General features: G+C 36.2%; 3 protein-coding genes across 4 annotated transcripts in view; 2 read left to right on the forward strand and 1 right to left on the reverse strand.

Moving 5' to 3' along the window:
- The window catches only part of LOC115428956 (four and a half LIM domains protein 3-like), a 29,286-nt gene extending 22,138 nt beyond the window's left edge, over positions 1–7,148 (forward strand). Inside the window, exons 3-6 of the mRNA XM_030148228.1 lie at positions 1,529–1,703; positions 2,789–2,958; positions 3,048–3,234; positions 6,465–7,148. Of these exons, the coding sequence (XP_030004088.1) occupies positions 1,529–1,703; positions 2,789–2,958; positions 3,048–3,234; positions 6,465–6,616 (684 nt within the window). The 3' untranslated portion in view covers positions 6,617–7,148. The remainder of the gene's footprint in view (positions 1–1,528; positions 1,704–2,788; positions 2,959–3,047; positions 3,235–6,464) is intronic.
- A 5,734-nt stretch (positions 7,149–12,882) lies between these two features.
- Positions 12,883–18,306, reverse strand: meaf6 (MYST/Esa1-associated factor 6). 2 transcript variants are annotated; one of them, XM_030147767.1, is made up of 8 exons: positions 18,187–18,306; positions 16,635–16,750; positions 16,277–16,364; positions 16,133–16,178; positions 15,850–16,042; positions 14,286–14,315; positions 13,720–13,753; positions 12,883–13,341 (listed from the first exon to the last, which is right to left on the reverse strand). In XM_030147767.1, exons 1-8 carry the CDS (start codon positions 18,274–18,276, stop codon positions 13,327–13,329), a joined length of 612 nt encoding a protein of 203 aa, XP_030003627.1. In that variant the 5' UTR covers positions 18,277–18,306; the 3' UTR covers positions 12,883–13,326. The 2 variants fall into 2 exon arrangements, with proteins under 2 accessions (XP_030003627.1, XP_030003628.1); XM_030147768.1 differs by lacking the exon at positions 14,286–14,315.
- Positions 18,307–18,359: 53 nt separating this feature from the next.
- Positions 18,360–23,864, forward strand: stpg1 (sperm-tail PG-rich repeat containing 1). The gene is made up of 8 exons (XM_030147766.1): positions 18,360–18,540; positions 18,628–18,755; positions 19,807–19,908; positions 20,995–21,162; positions 21,494–21,602; positions 21,684–21,852; positions 21,940–22,130; positions 23,691–23,864. Exons 1-8 carry the CDS (start codon positions 18,510–18,512, stop codon positions 23,762–23,764), a joined length of 972 nt encoding a protein of 323 aa, XP_030003626.1. The 5' UTR covers positions 18,360–18,509; the 3' UTR covers positions 23,765–23,864.
- The last annotated feature ends 1,089 nt before the right edge of the window (positions 23,865–24,953 follow it).

The following is a 24,953-nucleotide window of genomic DNA, read 5'->3' on the forward strand; positions in this document are numbered from 1 at the left end:
TCAAAAATAAGTTTTTCACTCACTTCTCAATGGGGCCATTTATCACAGAGCTCACATGAACTGCAAATGAACTGGAACACAAGCAGCTGTTACAGAAGGACATCAATGTAGGTTCTGGCTTTATGAAAAATGATTATAAATGAAAGTGCCAAAGACTTCTGCGTGAGGTTCTCCTTCTTTAATGTTCAGTGAGGTGCCTTGTAAAGATCACAGCGGCCTAATGCAGGAAGTTGAATCCTGCGGTTGGCTATGACCTCTGACCTCCAACCGACTGAAGTGTGTGATTATATATTAGGGAGGACTTTATGTAACCACTACTGACCCCTTTGAGCATTTCTATTTGGTCATATTAAATAAGTACTAATACATGAGAAAAAACCTCTCCGTTCCAAACCTCAACGACCTGAACAGCTGCCAGTGACCGAAAACATCTATTAATATATCATGTTTAATAACTATTGAATGACTAATCCTATCAATACATATAAATTATTAAGATAAAATGCTGTTTCTAAGCTTTTCAGCAACATCAGATATGACCTGTTTGGATTTTCAGAGGCTCCATAGTGAACATGGAAGCACAAATTTTTTCTGCAACATCAGTTCACCAATAAAACCCATGTAGTTTGACAAATGGTAGTGGTTGTAGACACTTGTTTTTATGTTTATTTAATGATATATTTTGCTGAGGAGGTCACTTTTTTTTTCAGTTCTCTGTTTTGATATAATAATCTTTTGAATTTACTCTGAGCTTTTATGAACATGTACATGGTCAGTGAATTAAATATAAGAAAAACAAGTGTAACATGATAATAAATGGTGAAAAATTACTTACAGGAGATTGAATAAAGACATAAATGAATTTTTAAGTCACCGCAAAAATAGTTCCAGGTCTTTAGGGGTTGAATAAATGTATGTAAGTATTATCAGTAAAATGGGCTAAAAGTTTGAAAAGTAAATGTAATCATCATCATCATTATTAGTGTTTTACTATTATGTAAGATGTTTTTGACAAATATAATCATGTACTGATGGTGGTTTAATCTAAAGCAATGCATCATATTTTATAAGATCATCAAATGTTTGTGGTGCTGTTGTCCCATGAGAATGAGATATCACTGAAAAGTCAATAAAAATAAATAAATAAATAAATAAACAAACAAACAAACAAACAAACAAACAAACAAACATAGATAGATAGATAGATAGATAGATAGATAGATAGATAGATAGGCCTTTTTCATTTACATAAGAATGAGTTTTCCAGTTAGTCTATTTAGCTCAAAAACTCTTAACAATTTTATCATAATTGGTCAAAATCAGCGCATTTGAGATTTGTGGTATTCACTGAATGGGAAGGACATGAAAAATGATAACTTTAAGTGTAAATTAAGATGCTGATGACCTGAAAAATATTTATTTACATTCAATCGTTGGTAATGAGTATTGATTGGACTTGATATAACTTGTCTGTCTTTTGTGCCTGACCTTGTTCTGATTAACACATGTCCATCTCTCGCTTCTTCAGGAGCTCTTCTACGAGGACAGACACTACCACGAGCACTGCTTCCGATGTTTCCGCTGTGATCGTTCTCTGGCAGACGAGTCCTTCACCAGCCAGGACAACGGTCTGGTGTGCAGCGACTGCTACTGCAATGAATTTTCCTCCAAGTGCGTGGCCTGTGACAAGACAGTCATGCCAGGTATAAACAATAAAGACTGGATTTACACATTTTTGCCTACGCTATGTTCACAGACCTCCTTGGGAATATTTCCTTTGAGCAATCAGTGAAACATTGAGTGCCGCTCAAGGGCAGAAACTGTAAACTTCACACCCTGTCTTAGCGGGGATAAAGAGGCTAACGAGTTTTTGTTATCCGGGGTGTGACAGCTTAGATGTGACAGAATGATTGTTTCCTTGCTCTACTGAAAATATCTCCCAGCAGAGTGTTTTTCTCGTGACGACACAAGTTCAGTGGTGGTGTCGGATGACTGAAAATTACCCAAGCTTGTGGGTAGTGTGGGACATTATAACTCACCAAATCTGTTCTGAACTGAGCAGTCATTTTCTTCAGTTTCTGTTCCCCCTGGAATGCCTTTAAAAGCTCCTGATTTTTCTTAAAACTGAAGCCAAACTCAAGTTCAAAACACCGTCATGTCTTTGGGCTGCATTTCAAGTCCCAAAAGTCGTAAAACAAGGCCAGTGATTAAGGGATCTGACGTCCAATTTCAGAGACATGACAAGCTTTTGACTTTTGGTAACCTCTGTCATGAAACATGTGTTCACCACAATCCTAGCAAACTATATGGAAGTGGATCAACACCCATTATCTGTCAATTACCCTTTAAGTACAGTACAAGTAATGCATCCAGTCCAATGCACATCTGAGCACTCACCATTAAAGTTGAGTTAAAAAGAGCACAAGCTCAGTGAGAGCAAACATTCAAATAACAAATCTGAGTGAAAATCTGCATTTCAATACTGTGCAGCTATGTATGTCGGTGCATTGCTTTGCCGCAGCTTGTCAGATCAGTTGGATTGAAGATAAGCTTAAGTAATTGTGTGGTGTCAGACGGCGAGAACAGGTTTCTCCATCCTACTGAATCATCACTTTTCTCAGTGATCCTATGAATGGTATCAGATTTTACTCCAGCTCATACTTACACCACTGTAACACAGAGATCAAAAGAAAACAGTTTAGAAGTTGTAAAAGTCAGGGGGAAAAAAAGCAACAATCAAAAACATCTCAGTTTCTGTTTTCTTACATCATGTTTCCTTCTTTGTCAGGGTCAAGGATGCTGGAATATGGCGGCTCCACGTGGCATGAGGACTGTTTTATGTGCCATGGTTGTGAAAAGCCCATCGGTGCAGAATCATTCATCCCAGATAAAAACAAGTACTATTGTGTGCCGTGCTACGAGGGCCGGTTTGCTCCTCAGTGCAGTCAGTGCAAAAAGGTGAGCCAGGTTTAACTAAAGCACAATCTTAAACTACATAAAATATAGGATGTGTTATAACATATTCATCCTGTGTCTTTGAACTGCAGGCTCTGACTAAAGGAGGAGTGACCTACAAAGAAAAAGTGTGGCACAAAGAGTGTTTTTTCTGCGCGGGATGTAAGGGGCCGCTGGCTGGACAACCGTTCACTTCACAGGGAGAAAGTCCATATTGTGTCAAGTGCTTTAGCAGCCTGTATGCCAAAAAGTGTGCCGGCTGCAAAACACCCATCACAGGTCAGTGTCATGAATCTCCTGAACAGGCTTTAAAAAGTTTTTCCACAAAAAAAGATTTATTACAAAGAAGCTATAACCACAAAAACCTACAGGTATTCAAAAACATGCTGCATATTGGCATATAAGGTCATGAATTTTTGATATAGATGGAGTTATAGAAATGCGTTTTTTACTGCTTTTTGTATGTTTTAGTTTTTATTAATTTCTGTGTTTTTAATAACATCAGCCTGCCCAGGGACTACAGGTGGAAATTAGCACTAGAGCTACAACCTGGCACACTACATCTCTCCTTTTTAAGGTTAATGTATATTGTGCATTGTCCCTGTCTAAATAAATAAAAAAATGAAAATTAAATTTAATTAAATTAAATTTACATTTTCAGGAAAATATCATGTAACTGTACTCTTTAGATTTATCCACTTGGATTTAATTTAGCAAACAGGTATGTGCCTTTCATTGGATAATTACTGCAGTAATTAATATATTCCAGCTGGCATGGCATATTCCAAGATGACAATGTGAGGATTCATTAGGCTCAAACTGTGAAAATGTGGTTCAGGAAGCATGAAACATCATTTTCACACATGGATTGGCCTCCATAGACTCCAGACCTGAACCCCACTGAGAATCTTTTGGATGTTCGTTATGCAGTGGTTCAACTCTCTAATCAATAATGCAAGATCTAGGCTAAAAATGAAAGCAACTTTGGATGGAAACAAACGTTGATACAATTATTGTGACAACACACAAGCATCACATGGCATATATGAAATTAAAGTTGAGTTGTGTGTGGCCTTTTTTGAGACAGGCAGTGAAAACTCTGTTATTTTCAAGGAAAAAATGAACAAAAAAAAAAAAAAAATCTGTGCTATTTGACAAATGCACAAAAAAGAGGGTTGAAAGACAGGTGGCATTGTATGTTGCAGTGATTTGTGATTTGAGATAATGAAGTAAAACTGACTTTGGAGTTCCCTGGCAAACAAAGGGGATCAGTGATTGGTCAAAAAGTACGCTCATTCACATCTATTTGGCTGCTGAGTGGTTCACTTAATGCTACCGAATCAGAAAGCGAGACGCACTGACAATGAACCATTTTCTACTCTCTCTGAGGGAGTTAAACTCTACCTAAAAATCTCTTGGTTTGTTGATACTCATTTGCTTGAAAAAGTCCCAGAATGCACTTCAAAAGCAGTCACATCTAGCAAGAAAATTGCTAAGTTGGCAACACTAAAATAGACTGCTGATATCTAACTCCAGCCAACAAACACACCCCTCCCTGCAGGACTCTGTCTGATACTCCACCCCTAGATTCATGGATGTGCATTGCAGTTGTACATCATTACACAAGCATGTATACTCTGTCAAACGCCCCCTGTTGCTGATTGGCTGGAATCATGTTTACGTCTGTGTCTGTGTGTTTTTTACCCGTTTGGCCGGAGCTGTGTACTAACAGATCTGCTAACTCTTCCTTTAAGTGCCCACAAAAATGAACAATCAGATGTAGTTATTATGCAGGTTATTTAAGTTGCATGCTCCCCACCATTTGAGCTCTTACTAGAAAAGGCAGAGACTTAACTCACCAGACTAACAAGGATTTTAATGAGATGCTTTTGACCACAGCTATGACACAGACTGCCAGCAGGTACACAGAACTGGCACAGCCTCATTGCTGTTGTTGCCAACTGCTGATGTTATCTTGAATTCATTTTTGTTTTCATTTCCGCACTGTGGTAAGGGTATTATTACAATTTTTTTGTGATTGTTTGGACCCTGTCTTTAAAAGCAGTTTTGCAAAACTCTTCACATTAACCACAAACCCTGCAATTCACCAGTGGAACATTATATATATCTTGCAAAGGCAAACAATTCTTAAATAACTCTAGTAAAAAAAAAAAAAAAAAAAACTGGCGTCAGTACAATACACAGAAACCATCATTTGAATAAACATACAAACTATAAAACTTCAAATGACAATTTTTTTCTTCTGTGTGCAGAGAATTTGCCGTTACACATGGGTAGTATGATTTTGCAGTGTGAACATATCAGTATTAATGCCAATAATGGGAACATCTGTGGCAGCTGAGTGTAAAGCAGTTTTACAAATTGTGTTAACTGTGTAACTGTAAAGCAGAAAAAGTGTATCAGTCTGTCACATTTCGTTGACACGATGGTCTCAGAGATTTAATCACTATTAGTAAATAGTGACAGTGTTTAAGTCCAGGCTGAAAATGGCTCTGTTCAACTGTGAATATAACAGCTGAAAGGGTTCTGTCTGCGCTCTTCTCTTTTACTTTCTTTTAATCGATCATTATTTATGTTTCATTGATTATGTTTTAATTCTAATTGTGTGTTTTTAACCTGCTTCTTTTCCATTTTTGTAAAGCACTGTGAATTGCCCTGTGTATGAACTGTGCTATACAAATAAATTTGCCTTGCCTAGTGTTTATAGTAGGGGTGTCAAACTTACAGCCCACTGACCAAAATCAACCCACCAAAGGGGTCAATCCGAAATGTGGGATGAATTTGTGACACTGTCACACATGATAAACACTACTTTAACAATTAACAATAGTGACACATTTGTGACACTATTAACAATCAAGGGAGTCAAAATCATTTTAGTTCAGGGTCCACATACAGTCCAATATGATCTCAAGTGGATCAGACCAGTAAAATACTATCATTATAACCTGTAAATAATGGCAACTCCAAGCTTTTCTCTTTGTTTTAGTGTAAAGATTACATGTATTTTTTCACATTTGCAAACCTTTCACAAAAAATATTAATAACCTCAACAAATATGAACAATGTGAAATGTGCAATTTTAACATTATTTACCATTTGTTTTGTGTATTTGTAGATCCACTGTGATCTTTAAATTGCAATGCAGATGTCTCCATAATAAGCTGAGACATAATATTGTTCCATTTGCATTTATTTTTCTTAAGAAATTTCAGGCTGCTTGTGGCTCATGTTATTCACATTGTTTTGGATGTAAATATTTTCATAAAGTAATTTTACTTTTTTCACTCACACATAAAAAATAGAGAAAAGTTTGGAGTTGTAATTATTTATATGTTATTATGTTGTTATTTGACTGGTCCAGCCCATTTGAGATCATATTGGGTTATATGTAGCCCCTGAACTAAAATAATTTTGTTAGCTTAGTTGGTTTATACATTCAGAAAAAAAAAACATTACTACATCATTTGGTCATGTGTATCTTGTAGGGTTTGGAGATGGGAAGTATGTTTCTTTCGAGGACCGGGAGTGGCACCAGCCGTGCTTCAAGTGCTCACGCTGCTCCGTGTCACTGGTGGGTTCAGGCTTCTTCCCAGACCGAGACCAGATTCTGTGTACAGACTGCAACAACGACGACTGACTGGCCCTGCCCCTGAAACACCTGCACCAGCAAATATCTACCACTGCTGACAGCGGCAGAAAACCGTCTTCTAAACCTCAGCCTTGCACATGAACACTGCAGTATACTCATCCACTCTCAGTGTAAACTCCAAACAAAGCTCAGTATTTACAAGTCTAATTTACATCAGCCCTAAGCACATTGAAACATTTGTACAAAGTCTGCAGAAATGTCCAATGATAATGTATGTTTTCTTCTTTCAAGTTTTGCACATTAAGTAAGTTCATTGTTCTTTTTTTTCCATAAAGGTGATTATTATTTATTCACCTTCTGTTATTACTTTGTCATGACAGCTAGATAAAACCAAAATCTGAATGTTATCTTTGATTCTCTGCAAATACCACCCCAGTTTTCTTCATCAGTAATACAAAATAATATTTTTTCCCCCTCCCTACATCTGCTGTATTATAATTTCTATGTAAAATTAACAGTTTTTACCTTATCTTATATGAATTTCGACTGGCATACATACAATAAAACTGTCATTAAACAATGCTGGATGATTAATGGTTTGTTTTTCTATGTAATATACCCCATAACTCTTGTTTGCACACAAAAACAACAAAATTGACAGTGACAGTAATGATCCCAACAGGCCATGGGAAACTTTAGAGGAGTCACATGATGGTTAATAGGATAAGAAAGTAAAAAAACATTTCTAGTGCATATATTTAGATTTTATAGGACTACAAAAAGTATGTCTTTGGTTGACGTGGTCACAATTTAACATATGGTTTTGCAACTTGTGCTTTATTTTAAAGAAACAAACCAAAACTGACAGGATTTTCTGCTTCTGCTGAATAGATCAAAATGGGTTTTTTTAGCTCAGAGTTAATGAAAACTATTATCACATTAAACTACTTGTTCTTTCTTTTAAAAAATAATAAAAAATCAAGAGATGACTTCCTTTGAAGAACCCTTTTCCCAAAAATGGCTTTCTGTGGGTCGTCCCATGCAGACTTTCCCTTACTACTACTAACATAATCTACATAAATATTTACAGTTCAGAACCTCTGCACTGATCTGGTCTGATTATGTTTATATGGAGGCTGTGCCAGGCTGGTGTCCATATCAGGAGGATGGAACAGCAGACCAGTACACAATATGATGCAGTTGGAGACAAACTGGTAAAAACACACTGAGTTTTCCATAAACCTGAGTTATCCTCATAAAGTACCTTGAATCAGGTTTCTAATATTAGTTTTTATGAATGCTTAAACACTAACAGTGATTCTTGCAGCAGTCACTGTGTAATTTTATGTCACACCTCAAGCTAAAACTGTAAACACTGGTCTCTATCCATGTGATGTGGATGAAGTCTTATGACCAGACCAACTTTGGGTGTTTTTTTTTTTCTGCTTGTTTTCGTCTCCTGTGGTTTTGTTGTATGAGTAGAGTGTTGTTTAAGTAGAAGAAGTCAACTTTCTCCCCTTATTTGTATTGGTAATGTGTTAAAATCAGGATACATACACTATATTTTTTGCAGGAATTAAGTCAGTTTTGCATGTTTTCGCAAGAAAAGTGCAAAGTTTTGAAGCTGACAAACTATAGTTTAAAAGATATTGTCTAAATAATTATGATTATTAAAAGAATATAGTGATTTCCTTGCATGCATAGAATTTTATAAAGATGAATGGGGACAGTACAAGTCTATTCACAATAAAACACAGTGAGTTTTTGACACTTAACAGAAATGGCTGATGAAATAGTGTCTAATAATAGTATGAGTGTGACAAAGATCCACTGATCTGAGTTCAAGTTGCTGACTTTCCCTCAAACTTAGACATCTGGCCACGGTGCTGTGATACATAACACATTCTCATATCTTACTTTTCGTTTGATTATCATTTACGACCCACTTTGAGGTTCTACAACAAGCCTGACCTTCAAATGTATCACAAGATCAACCCCAGATGAAAAATAAAGGGCCATTTGGTGCTCTTATTTATTTGAGCTTTTCCCATGACTCTTCCTGAAATATGTTTGACCTTGTTTGCGGGGATGTAGACGAACTGTTTTGTTTGGTCCCAAGAGGAGGAGGAGGAGTAGTTGGAAAGACAGGGTTGAAGCCTCACACTGAAAATTCAACATATTCACGTCATCCTGCTCGGCCTCAGTGGGTCCAGGACTCAGCTGGATCCCGCTGGTGGAGGCTGTTAAAGTAATTAGAGATTATTCTGACTGACAGACCACAGGATAGAAGGGGGGCTACGCCTCGCACGCCATCCGACGGCGTTTACACAGACCTTCACAGCACTCTCCTTTTATTTGCCTCCATTCCATTAGGTGCATAACAACCTATGCATACTTGACCATTTGCCAGCTGAATAAATTTTGTTTCTTTGAAATGAACAATTTTTATTTTCACATACACCCCTGCAGAGTTTGGCTTCTTTTCTCACTGTTCTGCACATAAGTTTAGAAGAAACTAAACAGCTACATATTCTACAAACAACATCTTCACACTTTGTTTAATGCACTGATATCAATGCCAAAAGTTTATAATGATACTGCTCCTTCAGTTAAAGGTATTCGCAATGAAAGCTATTAACAGGGATATCTGTGGATTATCCTCAACATTCCTATTATATTTTTTTTCTGTGCAGTTACTTGTACTGATAGAGGTAGAAATCTCAGAGGTAAGGTTATACTGATCCTTTGACCCTTAAAACTCAATTCATATGTATTACTCCACGTGAGTCCACATTATTTTTTAGTGCGACCCATATCAGATTCCAATGTGGTCTGGTCACAGTCCTGAAGTGTCTCACATAATCTGCAGCACACTGCTGTGCAAAAATGGAATGACATGAAACTGAAGCCTGCAGATGTGTGAGAGCATTACAATCTGCCAAAAACTCTGACCTCATTGTCCTTTGACTGAGTTCCTCCATTATAGTTATCTTCAAAAACATCTTAAAAACAAACCAACCTGTATGACAAGATATCACAGAGGTGCAAGTGGAACACATGAATAAAATCGTCAGTATACAGAATTTATAAGATGTGATGTTTAATAAACTACAGTATATGTCAACAGGGAGTGACATTCATAGTAGACCAAAATCTTTGACACATTTACACAAAAATATGCAATATGTCAACAAATTAATGATGCAATACTGTAGTTTTTCACATCTGTGTGTGATGAACCTTTAATTTGTCTTAGTTTTAAAGACAAAGTAATTCCACAGCTGTATAAAACAACAATTCTTAAGATGTAAAAGATGTACTAATACAAAAAAAACACCTATTGACTATGACCTAAAACTAGTGAGTACATATGAAAAGCTGAGTCTACAGAAAACCAGAAAACAGTGAGGCACAGATGCCTTTCTGCTGTAACAGTCACTAAATTGTACTTTTTCATTGTTGGCCTGATTATTAATCTACCTGAACATAAGTTTGCTAAACATAAAATTATACATTCCCTATTGGTGAGTAAAAATTGTGACATGTGGTCTACTTTTTATGTCTCAAATGAAGAACCCTCTACAGTATTTTCAGATTTTCGGCCAATTCAACTCCCTGTAATATTTGTTTCTCGACAGCAGCGAGCGGCCAACTCCCTTTGGAAGCATTAAAGCATCTCCCAGCAAATGTCTGAGTCACTTCGGTTAAATTTCAGGAATCCTATTCAGCCCCCCAACAGTTCATTAATCTTTCGCCTTGGCTAATGGTTTCCATATAATTTCCTGCAGTGACCGGAAATGAAAGATTTGTGGTTGTAGTGTTGAGACACATTCATGCCTCATTACACCCACACCCCAAGGTTAAAGAATGTATTCTGACGTGTGCTTTAAAAAACAAAAAAGTTTCCAGCCAGATCACATTACATAAGTGATGCCTAACATATTGTGAATGTGACATTTGTATGAGTCATAGGTTGAAGTGTAACCTGGTTCCATCCTGTAACCATCCACAGTTGGCTTACGCGCTAAATGGCTGAAACAGACATGGGAGGAGACGAGAAAATAACACTGCTGAGAGAAAAATGTGTAGTATGTCTCCAAACCTGTGTTAAAGTACATGAATCATCAGGCCAGGTAGAACAGTAAAAAAAAAAATAAAAATCACTCATAAAAAATAATTCATAACTGGGCTCAAGATGATGGGTGCATGTCAGAATAATAAAAGGGTTAAATATACAGCAGTGAAAATGGGCATTATGTCATTCATACCAGATGAAATGTGGAGCAGCATGAAACCGAGGAATGCAGCTCAGGGATGGACTCTTCCCAGTCAGTCTCTCCATCATAGGAGTTTGTCAGCAACTCCGTTTCCTCAGGATGTGTTTCTCCATCATCCATGTGGCCACATTTCAAGGCTGGTCAGTGGGGAGTGAATACTTAAGTAAAGAAATGCACATTAGATACTTTTAGATAGGAGGATAAGAGGAATTCAAGGGTGTTTTAAATCAGAGTATCATGAGGAAGAATAAACTGCACAAGAATGGCTTATAGATATACAGGGTGTCCCATAAGTCTCCATACATAGGAGACATAATACATTCCATACATATATGGTTCTAACATGTATTTCTTTATATTTCTTCTTTATAGTTCTTCAGCAGTGGAGGACACGCATTGAAATGTGTTCCCGACAAAATGGCAGTCATATAGAGCATATTATATAAATAAAAATGGTTTATGTCAAGAAACGTTTATTTTTCCTATGTATGGAGACTTATGGGACACCCTGTAGTATGAAAATTTTCTGTACATACTCATCTTATGTTTACTGAGCAAATTTGTCCATAAAATTAGCTGTTGAGGGGATCTAGCTCAACAATAGCTTAGCATTCTTAGCTTAGTTTCTATACGCACAACAAAAATGAAACAACTTAGAAGCAAATTAACCCAACCTCATACTGAAATATTACTTAAAAAATTTGGGAATACAGGTTAAGATATGGTATTTTTTATACATTGATATATGAATACTGAATTTGTATTGGTGTACTTACCAGCTCCATAATGTGTGTAAATAGTGTAAATGTATCAGAGATTCTTAAGTTTAGTGACAAATTGTTACAAGAAATTTGGATAATCATCAAACATGGCCATTGAGGGGAGCTACCTTGACACTGATTTAGCATTAGCATAACCTCATTAAGCTGAAGAAAAATGAAATTACTTGACTCAAACCAACCCAAACTCACAGTGAAATATTAAGTAAAGAATTTGGAAATGTATTTCCAGTAAAGGCATGGACATAAGAATTCTTGATTTGTGCTACAAAAGGTTAACAGACATTTTTCTGCTGTGCTGGAAGTAAAGGCTCCATAGTATAGTCAACAGTGTAAACATGGCTAACTTTCCTTTAAACACTTAAAAATTACCTTAAATGTGCTGACTACAGTTAGTATTGGTGGTATAGCTTGAAACCATCTAAAGCAATTAGGATATAAAGTTTTCTTATTTTATTGCTAGCAGAAAAGGCTAACAGTTTCCTCTGCTAACAGTCTTCATGCTAAGCTAACCTACAAGCTAGCTAGGAGCAACCTTATTTATATCTAGCACAGGCATGACCACTATGACTACTTTACTAGACACACAAAAAGTTCTCAACAAATTATATCCCTTTACCTTTTATGTCCTGTTTTATTTTGTAGCTGTCAATTATACCACTATATGCCAGTTCTATGTAGTCATGTTTTGTCGCCACCTGCTGACAGCTTTAATAACTGCACACTAACTGTATGATTAAAGATGTTCAAGTATTTAAGTGAACATTTTTAATAAATAAACACGAAAGGAAACACATTTCTAAGCATTTAAAGCATGTTTTTGTTTAAACAGCTTGAGAAATATCTGACATAAGCCAGACAAAACCATATATAGCACAGGGCTGTCATCGGCTCCTGCATAACTCGCTGTCAACTCGCCGGTTTAATAAAACAAACAGAGCTGTCGCAGGAGAAAGCACTGGTTATTCTCTTTATAACTTAGATCAACACTGCTTTGATCATATTTGGAATGAGTACGAACACAGAAACATGTAATGCATAATGTTTTTCACAGCCTGTTTGTATGAGAATGTAAACAATTTGTCAGTTTCATGGGCTCATCAGAACTCAGTGGCTTCTGTCATAACTGCAACATCAACAAAACAAGAAAGATTCAAGTGAATAATCACAACCTTGGGTTCATATGACCATTTGCAACCTCAAACAGTCTCTCAACTGTTGCGATGATGAGTGATATAAAGCATGCTACTGAAGCATATTGTCGATAATGGTATTTTATTCTTTTCTTGCAAAACGAACCATGTAATAAAAGAATCCAGGGGATATACAACGATGTGATGTTTAAAAAAAAAAACAAAAAAAACAAAAACAAAACGCAAACCTTTCTTATACTGGGAAACGTGGAAATTAGCTACATAATAAATACAGTCTTTTTTTCTTTTTTTTTAACACTATACAAGATGGTATGTTACTGGAGATGGCCCCTCAAGTAACATGCAATGACATCTACTTTTATCTGGAGGACAAAACCGTAAGCATGACCGAAGGTAGGAGGCAGGGGGAATGTTTCAAGCAATACACGTAGTACAGGCTGAAATATGACAACCAAACAAAAAGGCATACAAAGTTCACAAAGTCCAGAGATCGTGTTTTTTTTTTAACATGTTCTCTCCTCGTGTGTGTCAAGGTCTTCCAGTCATCTTTAAGTTGAATAATCCTTAAAAAGGAAGAAGAAAAAAAAAGAAAAATTATGCAAGTGAAGTCACTAAAATTGCTTTATTTTTTTGTTTAATTAATTTCAGACTATACAACAGTTAACAATAAATCCCCCATATCACAACAATATCATCATCATGAGCAAGTATACTGCAAACATGGTAATAATACGTATGTATGAACAGAACAAGTAACATTAATAACAGATTATATTATATTTCCTGTTTCATTTTTAAATGTTTCTGCCTGTCTTTCTGCACTTTGGTTTTTGCATTTTGCTGCTGTAAACACTGTGATTTCTCTATGGTGGGATTGGTAAAGTGTTATCCTAAAAATCAGAATGAGAGCAAGTGCTGAACAATATAAAAATTCAACTTACAGCTCTTGGTTTCTTGTTAACTTTCATGTCAAACCTGCAAGGAAATAAAGTCATAAAGACAACATTAGACATCACTAGATAATTATCACAGTTTGGATGTGATGACAAGCAGTGCAACTACTATATGAAGAAGCCTAAAAAAACAAAACAAAAAACAGCCCATAACAAGAACATTAATGTGACAGTGTTTGTTCTTGTTTGTGCATAAAACCTGTAGCCAACCCATCATCTGACAAGACCAGCAATGTTTTTATTAACTGATGAGATTAGCAATGGACGCTTAAAAAAAATGAATCCAGGGTCAGGCAGATGATAACACCCCGGCGACAAGCAAGAGCATGTAATGAAGTTTAAAGAGCTGGATGCTGATACGCGTTCGAGAATGAAGAATGAAGTGTTGGACATGCAGTATGACTGAGTAACTAAGCAGGCTTCAACTCAAACTCTAAGGTCAACCAAAGCAGGCAGAGAGCAGGAGAAACAGTGGAAGAGTTAAAAAAAAAAGTTAGGTTTGCAGCAGGCAGGATGCCAACATCACAGGAGCAGGAAGTAAAATTCAGACTTACTCAAAGTCATAATCAAACATGGCAGAAGGGCTGTAGGGAGGGGGGGGCAGCATTAGGGGGAGGAAGAGAGCAGCAGCTGTTAGTTCACCAACCTGAGTCTAAGCCCTACGTCTACATTATACTGCAGTCCAGTCTGTAAAGAGTGACAGACCCGCTTCATCACAGTGTGTTAGGTGGAGCTCCTGCTGTGTTAATATGTGGTTAGAAGAGTGAAACCAGGATCAAGAAAAACTCAATAGATGGACAGAAAGGGATTTAAACCACCACAAAGCAGCTTAAACTAATGAGATACTCATTACATTAGACTAGTATACACAAATTTGACCTTTATTCAACTAAAATAGTTGCTTTTTTTTTTTAACTTATTCAGTTTTTCCTTTTATCGTGGAAATCCTTTTTTTTGTTTCTAACATAAAACTGAAGCCTATCAAAGCACTCACTTTTAGACCAAGAGTGTTTCAGTTTTTCAGACCTTTTGAGACAAGTATTAATAGAATTTAAGCATATGACACTCATCTATTTCATGCCCAAACTTGCAAAAGCTGACAATTTCTGACAGCTATATTCTGATTTTTCATACAATTCTAATGCTTTTATAAATACATTTCCTATTGCTTCAACCAAGCTCTCACTGTTTGTTCCAAATCCTTTTGAGACCCAGCAATTGATTTTGTTCTCTGTAGAGGACAAGTTTCACAGCTTTCCTTTCAAAAAAAAAACCCCAAAAAACAAAACTGTCTACTGAAAAGGACATTCCATTAAAAAAAAGAGGAAAAAAAAACAAACAAAAAATGTATCTGAAAAACTGTTGCAACATGTTTCCAGTCAAGTCAATTATTTAATGTAAAAAAAAAAACAAAAAAAACTTTTATAACTGGGTGTCACAAGGATATTACATGAAATTAGCACCCACAGAAACATTTCACATCACATGAGCTATGTGTGTTCTACTATTAATATCATAATCCTAGGGATTGCTGAGATCAGTCATCTGTTGTAGTTTAAACATTTAAGACCTAAAATTCATTAATTCTTTGATTTTCAACTTTTTATGGATCCATGGAAACTCCTATATTTCAGTTTTAAACATTCTATTGAAATTACACTGGGTACTTTAATCATGTGAGGCTTTATTTGTATAAAACCAGTGGAATCGCTTCAGAGTTCTCTTACATTAAACTGGACATATGATAAGTTCTTTACACATGCAAATAAAAACTGACTAATTCTGGTTAATTTAAGCAGCCAGTAGTATTGCTAATTTTGAAGCACAAAAGCAGTGTCTTGTATCACTACTACAATGAAACAATCATATTTTTTTAAATAATATTGGTCTTGAGTAAGAAATCTCAAAGATTCTGTATACTTTTCCATACCTGGTAAACAAGTCTGATTTCACTCTGTAACCTTTATTTCTGTAGGTAATTTATCTTTTTCTACTAAGCAATAGATTAAGCTCCTCAAGAAAATCATCTGAAAACTGGATGTTAATTAGAGTCAATATCAGGAAAAAAAAAAAAAAAAGAGGAGATTAAACCGCAACGACCGTCTCTTGTGTTCCTACCTGTGTCTGTTTTTGTTCTTCCTCTTCTTGTGGCTCCCGTGGTGGCTGCTCGAGGATGAAGAGGAGGCCGCCTTCTGAGGCTTCAGGTCCTGTAGCGTGGAGTCCACGTCCTCCGTGTCCTCCTGGCTTGGCTCGTTCTCTTGGTTCTGGAGATCTGGAGAGGTGTCACTTTCTGTGCCGCTCCCGGCCTCACCTGTCAGAACCAAAACAACAGCACAAACTCAGCACAGGAAACCACTTGGAAATTACTTTCCCCCCTCAATTCTGCTGAAAAACAACTTACGCTTTTCATTCATATGATCAGGAATTCCGCCGAGTGCACATACGGCCTGACAATGAAATAGATATAAAATTTGAAAGGTGTTTCTTTTTATGCATTAAAAATGATAAAACTGCAGTGCAATAATATAATGAGTGAAGGACTTACAGCAACTGATGTGACTGATGATTTGCTGAATAACCGCTCTGCTTCCTTGAATTTCCTATTTCTTCTATCAGTTTTGCTGTTAGAGTTTCTGTTGGAATAATAAAACATCTTTTTTGTCTCATAACAAGGTGAAAGCTCAAGTTCCCACTGTACACAAACCAACATTTCCATATTCCCCCAAGCAAAAAATGAAAATGGCTTAACATAACACATAATGCATCAGTACAGTTCTTTATGAAATGAGTGAGACATGTATGAAACCTCAGATATTCCTTGGTTGTGAATCTTTTTTTGTCTATTTTTCCAAAACTCTAGCAAAAATATACAAATTCTCCAGGAGTTGCACAATAATGCTTACTTTTGGTTGGTGAGGTATCGATCCCATCCTCTGATGATGTTGCCATACATCTGAGTGTCTTCTAGGTAGCTGCCCTCGAATGCATATATTTGTCTTTCCAAGTTCACTAGCGTCTCCTAAAATATAGAAAAGATCACGTCAAACTTAATACAAAATTGATCTACCTGTCATTTCTCATCGGGAACACACGACATCTAACAACACGGAAAGTGTCACTTAACTGCTTTGTGCATTTAAAGTAGATGCAGAGTCAGACCAGACTAACTTACAGGTGCTTCATAGTGCATTTCGATTTTCCAGAAAAGTCTGACAACTTTAATATCGAGAGTATGAAGACACTGTGGGTATTTTAAACATAAAGTGAACACAAGTGCATTTAAACAAAGAGGGTGGCATGTGCATCTGAGAGATAGGTGGGTGATTATTATGAACAAATCAAAACTCATACATATTTCTCCTTTTATATTAGTTTCTGCTGTTTAATTAAAAAATTACAAGCAATGTGCACATTCATGACGCATTTTAGAGACAAGGGAAAATAAATCTAGCACCATATCAAATTTCTTAACCAAATTAACATATATAAAGTTTTTCAAATTAAAGTATTATGAGTAAACAGGGCCTGACAGTTTATTGAGAATTAAGCTCTTTTGATGTCATAGGTGCAAATCACAGAGAAAGTAGTTCAGTTTCAAGCTGTGTTATTATTATAACCTTTATTTAACCAGGAAATTGGGGTAAAGCATTAACAAGGTTTCAGAAGGTTAAGCTGCTGTCTTGGACCCAGTGTCTTCTCTGGCAATGTGGGGTTTTGGGGTCCTCCTCCCACAAGAAAATGACATTTTCCTCATTCAAAAACAATTTCCTTTACTTAACATACATTGACCGTTATTATTACCATATGTACAAAAAAAAAATCTAAAATCAAAACTTCAAAATTATATTAATTTTGCGGGGATGATAGTCAAAATAGATTGTTTCAACTAAACTTTGAATTGCAAGGGAGAATCATGATTATTTGTGAATTTTGGAGGAAAGCCTGCATTATAAGGCAAAATCTTTTGGCAGTACCCATGCACGTAATTTACGTAACAGCCACCAAACTAACGCGAGAACATCCTCAAACCGGGCGGCTAGGTGAAGTTGATTAGCATTTTCAGCTACAAAGTGTGAATATGATTGCATTTAAAGCTCATATTATGAATTGCGTTTAAGAAAGACTTACAACATCTGATATTCGCCAGTAAATCTAACCAGTGGTGTCAAAGTAAAGGAGTTAACGGACAAATAAAGGAGCCGGTAGCCGTTACTGTGCGCTCTACAGCATTGTCCAGGCATCTTTGCTAGCAGTAACATTAGCTTTTAGCACTATTGAAATGAATGGAATGGGCGCTAACCTAAGTTAGCAAAAAATTAGCCACTGCTATCTTTAGCATAGGCCCGCCCATTTTACAGCAAATATTACCATTAATATTTGCATTAGCTACATATTTATATTTCAGGTAAGTAAAACCCGATTAGTTTTTAACAATATGAGTTCATGTAAACTTACAGCTAATTCTTGTTTCCTTTTTACCAGGTCCGCTAGCTCCCGGCGGGTATCCGGGATCTGTGGTGGAGTCGCCTTCGCATGCATCGCCATGATGGATAGACGTATGTAGAAAACAAAACAGCGGCGGTTGGTTTAAAGCGGCTGACGGACCCCTGGTGCACCGACAGATGGCGCTATAGAACCGCGTCAGGGCGTCCCGTTAAAAATCACACCATGTTTTCACTTCACCATAGTTACAGGATCTGTGTGGACAACATGTGAAGGACTTTTTATATTTCTTCAGATTTACAACTGTACCTTTCTAAATGTTATCCAACTGAACCATGGGCAACATATACCGAGGATCACAAACAAGTGAGTCTAAATGCAGTTCAGTGTATATTTCATATTTAGAGCAAAAAATACATGTGACACATGGCTTTTCTGATATTATTTGAATAGCAAAGAAGATCCCTGCCTCCAGTGTTGCACCTTCAATACCATCAAAATATGACAGGGTGGTGGTTAGTAACCAGGAAAAAAAGGGCTTTTCATCTCAGACCAAGAGGTTCCCAGCACACATCTGCCCGGTATGAAATGTAACTTTACCAGCTCTTATATATGAAACAAATATATATATCGACTAAAATTTGCTTAGAGGTCTTATTTATGTCTTTGTGCATAAGAAATCAGTATAAGTGAATCCCCAAAGGAACTTTGTGTTGGTAAATGCAAGTTATGCAAATTTACAAGATTTCAGTTCTGTTGCAACATGTTGATGGTCATATGAACTATGCTTTCAGGTCAAAAATGTCCAATTTCACCACAATTAATACTATATTTTTATGTCACAAATGGCCCAGTTATATTTTAACTGAATTTACCTGAAAAACAAATATTCTATTCCTTTAGATTCCCCAGTTTTTCTTACAAGATTATATACTACATATTACATGTTTTATTTTTACAGGTTCAATATGGAGTATGGTGCTGATTCATCCTGCTTATGTTACGCCAATACATACATTAAGAATGTCACACGTCACTTTTTAAATCAACAGTTTTCTAATAATAAGCATTTTTATAAAGAAATAACAATTCTATATTGTTATTTACTCTTTAGTATGATGATAAACTATACAATAAATAATTCTGATCCTAGTTTTTGCACAAGGATCATTTCTGGAAATGGTGACATGGCTGCTGAGCATCATGATGGGATCCAAAACATCCATGTCACATCCGTCCGCTGCCACATTTTGTGTTTTTGTGTCAGCTGTTATTGTTTTAGATCCACAATACTAACATTTATGAATAACAGGATAATTAGCAATAGTAAGTATATAAGTTTATTCCTAATAAAGTACTGGTACTGACCAGATCATCATGGGTAATGTCATGTCCGTCCACCAGCAAAAGTTTTCACATACACGTGCTATTCAAAATCCAATACTTCTGAAAATAGAGCTTCCACTGTTAAATAATATCAGTAGTCTGTGCACAAATGTATTAGCATTATTTCAACACAGTTCTATGCATTTCTTACAACTTTTTTTTTTTTTGACAAAAATGGCCACTCATTTTGACCCCCTAAGTAAATTTTAGTCGATATGTGTCATTAATACAAGTTGTTTGTTTCAGAATGAAAATCCAGGACCAGGCAGCTACAACTGTGTGTCCACTGTTGAAACCAGTGGCCCTTCCTACTCACAAAAGGGCACCACAGGTTTCATTGGATCCAAGGTCCGGACATCCACACATCATTTAGGACATAATAAGCAAAAACACTGAGGTCCAAGTCCTCTAACGCACCACCCTCTCATATATTGTAGACTTTTATATTTATACGACTGTCACTAATAAAAGAGAGTCACTGTTGAAGCGCCAGACAGGCAAATGAACAACAGAAAAAACAAAGACATTATTTTTATTTTATAAAACAAAGATGGCAGATTATATGTAGAGTTGTCAAAGTGCTAATACTGTAAGGATATAGTATATTCTTCTAAGTGCTAATGTTTAAACATGATATTAATTTGGTTTTAAAGCAATAACCATGCTTTCAAATGACTCATTCTGTATTTTTTTGTCAGCCATAACAGGTAATCTTAAAGAATGCTCAAATATTTTGTGTAAAAAGTAAACCCCACTATTTTGCTAAAACCATAAAATCCCCGCATTATCGTCTTGCATGTGCATAGGGCATAATATATTATGCACAATATATATATTGATTAAATTATACTTTAATAATATGAATACAGTATTTCCTATCATCAAAGTTACTACTGTAATACCTCACTATAAAAATACTTCACTGTAACTGAAATTTTGTGGTTTAAACTTGAACAAAACCCATGGAAGTATTACCAAAACAATGTACTTTAAGCATTAAAAGTAATTATTGCAATAAAATCAACCCTGTTAGTCATTCACTGTGATATATTAACTTTTTAGATGCATTTTACTGCTGCATTAATATGTATATTTATTGCTGTATATTGTCTGAGGCTGAGCTCATTTTAATTATGTTATTGTTTGGAATAGTTTGCTGTTTTCAGCTTTGAGACATTTGTGATGTGTGTATATTTTCCAGCTAATCCAAGATTGTTTTTAATCAGTTCATTTATCTAAAGAAAAAGGACAATGTGGTGGATATGTGGATTTTACTTGACAGGAAGGTGATGAAAAAAAAATAACAGACAAAAAATCAGACAACTGTAATAAACTAAAAATACGATGTTGTGCAGTTGAAGTACTGAGTTGTATAAAATATGTAATAAATGAGTACAGTCCTTGAGTAAAAGTACTTGGTTATCTTTCCAACAGGCACCCAGGCTTCAAAGAGTCTACCCAGGCCCAAATGCATACAACCTGCAGGGCTCATTTATAAACAGGAATGACTTCAACACTGGAGTTTCCAGGGTGTTCAGGCTGCCAGTGGCCGTCCCACTGGATGGTCCGAAGCACAAAACCCCAGCCCCAAATCAATATGATGTATGTGTGTTAACTGATTTGACCTCATATCTAGAATTTATATATTGCATTCTAACAGTGCATGCTGTTTGCTGCACTGTGCATACTGTGTTTTTACATTTCTTTTCTATATATAATGTACATAGTCTTGATATACAGATTCTTTAGTGTTTTTATATTGATGTACATATTCTTGAGTGTTTTTTAAAAAAAAAATTATCTAGCCGAGAACTATCTGTAAACAAAATTTCATTGTGTGCACATAATAACAATAAATATTCCTGAATCTTGAATCTTGAATATGGATACCATGTGTCTGTACATTGTGTTAAACTGTTTTTCTTGCCTGTAGGTCCGTTATGGTAGAAGTCAAAGACCGTTTTCCCTGGCTGGTAGAGCACCTTTCCTCTCCACAGCTGGACGAGTGTCTTTTAACCCACACAAAGATGTGCCATCACCTTGTAATCACTTTATTTACTTAACAAACAAATCATTTTACTTCATATGATGTGTTTGCCTAATATAAACCTAATGCGTTAAAGGTCACTACGATGTGAATGACACCTTCGTCCAGCTCGGCTCCAAAGCAGTTTTGTCCCCGTTCAAGTCAAAAACACAGAGAATCCAGGCTCCAGTGGACAATCAAGTGCCAGGACCAGGAGCCTATAGTCCACATCAGGCGCCTGCACCAGTGAAAAGAACCATCCTGCCGTGAGTAAACTCATATTTCTTACTGACTGTGACTATACAAAGTACCCAGTTATTTCGTTTTCGTCATCTTCTTTTCTGTACTTAAAGGAGAGGATGTTATTTGGCGATATCTTCACCTCCTGTGATGATTCCTAAGCCCCCTCCATCACCAGGTCCTGGTCACTATGATGTAGTCATCTATGAAGGCCCATCCAAGCATCCCATACCCAGTGCAGCATTTGCATCCAGAACTGCACGGATACTCCACCAGCCAAAGTCTGATATGGGACCAGGTCCAGGTAACAACGCAGATGATAAACACCTTTAAAATAGCCACTCTACACACAATTTATAGGACTTTTATGCTTTCGCTATTCCTAATTGGTTCAAGATTAAACCTGACTTTATTTGTCCCTGGGGAAATTTGTCCTGGACGTAAACACTGCCCCATAAAATACAATTATAGGGCAACAACAGACATAAAGTGCAAACATTAAGTACATTCAAGATCACTCCAAGCAACCCCTACTTATACTCTTTTTTTTCTACCTATATCTTCTGTATTTATTTGGATGTAGTTTCTATTTTATGGAAGTAGTTTGTATTCTGACTGTAGCACATGAGAGGGGTCAGTCATGATTTTCTTAATTTCAGCTGAGACTCTCTAATGTAATATGTGATACAGGATAACTTCCTTCACTACCTTCATGCAGGTAGTGATGTTATTTTGTCATGCTTTTCTATATTACAGCAAGTAACTAGACATTTACTATATAATGACAACATTTTATTGATGCTTATTCACAATACAGTGGCAATAAAAGCCTTTTATTTTATTCTATTTGATATATTTTGCAAATGCATTTTCAGTGCACAGCAAACCTTTAAGCTCTTTAAATATTACAGACATATACCTCTGCAGAACTATTCTTGTGCCACATATTTTTTGCACTATTTTTCACATTATGGTCACGTGTGAATTTGCATAGATCTAAATAAATGCATTTCTGTACAAAGTGGGTTTGTAGTATATTTGCATTTCACCTCAGAGTTATAACTGACTGTGGGAAACTGCTGACTTCAGTATATGCAAATGAGACAGTGTAAAGAAAAGTAGGTACATAAAAATGTCTTAAAATAACCCGAGGCCTCTGAAGCTACTGTGTTCCTTTAACACCAACAGCTTTGGTTGATAATATGTAAAATCTGAGGATTTTAGATGAGCGGTATTATACTGGATGACTTTCACTGAACTATTTCAATGTCATTCTGTTCTTTTTTATTATTCTAAAGATAGATGTGAGCAAAAAACACACATTTGAAGCTACAACAATGAGACAAGCACAAAAATATGACTTGACGATGTAATTAAATGAGTAAATAAGGTGTAACACATTAAATCAAACAATGATCCTGAGGATTATAAAGATGCCAAGTTCTCATTTGTCAACCTTTCATCTTTGTCTCAAAATCGGAAGAGAACAGGACCTTCAGACAAATTACAGGACATAATGATAGAGTCTGTGTCAGTTATTACTGTGGGAACAGGTCAGAATTGTCCATTCCTATGACATAAAATCATTAGCCTCACAGGATAATTGCCTAAGTCATAATTTTGTCCAAACTGAGATATCTGTGTAACTTAATTTTCCTAACACTGCTGCTTCATTTTGCATCATTTGCTATGATCTGAAAAAAATATGACAGAGGCAATTATGCTATGAGGCTAACAAAATGTTTTGGCTGTGGGAAAATAGTGACAGAACTGCCTCTAGCAATAATAAGTATTTAACATACAGTTGCATAAAGTAAGAACAGCTCAAGTAGACTCTTATGTTCACTTTCTCTTCCTCTTTCAGGTTTCTATGATCCACAAATATTGACAAAGCAGTCGTTCTTCTACAACGATTCCAGGACATGGGTTCCTCTATAAAAAAAAAGGAAAACTCTATTAAACTACTTCCACTCAAGTCTTTTCTTTGGATGCTCATATGTTAATGCAAATCTAACAAGTGGGGCCAGGCACAACAAACCCCGCCCTTCGCACGTATTGTAGCTTATTTTGGCGTCGATCCAGCCGATGTTATCATGTCTATGCATGTGCTGATGTCAGCATATCAATTGCCCCTATATATGTGCCAAGTTTGAAGTAAATTTGAACAAAATTGATGTTTTTATAGACATTTGAATTTTTTCCCATTATAAGAAAATGGGAGACGAAAAAAGATTTTAAAAATTCATAAAAAATTTTGCACTTTGATCTACTTTTCCCAAAATTTAATCATATCTATTCTGGGTCACTGGCAATCTATAAACACAATTTGGTATGAACTGAATCAATAGTTTTGCTGCTACAGACATTTGAAATTTTGCCCATTATAAGTAAATGGGGAAAAAAAAGGTTTTAAAAATTCATAAAAAATTTTAACTTTTACCTATTGTTCCCAAAATGTAACGAGATCTATTCTGGGTCCCTGGTAATCTATAATACCAATTTGGTATGAATTTGCCCGATAGTTTTACTGCTAGAGTGTTAACAAACAAAGAAACAAACAAACCAAACCAAAAGCAATACCCCTTGCCTCCATTAGTGTTTTGTTGAAGAATAAAATTGTGATATTTTTGTCTATGCTTGCTATGTCGGCCAGTTAAACTGTGGCCTCCTCAGAAAGGCTGTGACATTATCACATTCAGTATTGATCCGTAATGGTGACATGAACACTCTGATTAGGCTTTTATCCTCACCCTGATGTCCTGATGCTCTAATGTGGTGAGTATTGCTGCAGCTGCCGGTCCAGTCACTGGTACACTGCGTAATAACAGCTGAGAGCTCGAGATGACACCTCCATGCCAACTGCTCAAGGGCAGGCAGAGGGTGGAGAATGACTGTATGTGAACAATGTGACCGACTGGGTATGAGGCAGGAAACAAATGGAAACCCAAATCCACCTTTATCACACACTTAAGTTGCAGTGATGACTCTGGTTTAGGCCTCGACATGGCATGTTTTGTTCATCAGGTGCAGCTGTCCACACTAGATTCATTTCCAAACTCAAAATATGAGCAAAACTTGTCCAAAGATTTTAACTCAGACCGTGTCCTTATTGCCATCTGCAAAGAAA

Source organism: Sphaeramia orbicularis, chromosome 11, assembly GCF_902148855.1.
Source record: "Sphaeramia orbicularis chromosome 11, fSphaOr1.1, whole genome shotgun sequence".
In the NCBI taxonomy this organism is placed as follows: Eukaryota; Metazoa; Chordata; class Actinopteri; order Kurtiformes; family Apogonidae; genus Sphaeramia; species Sphaeramia orbicularis.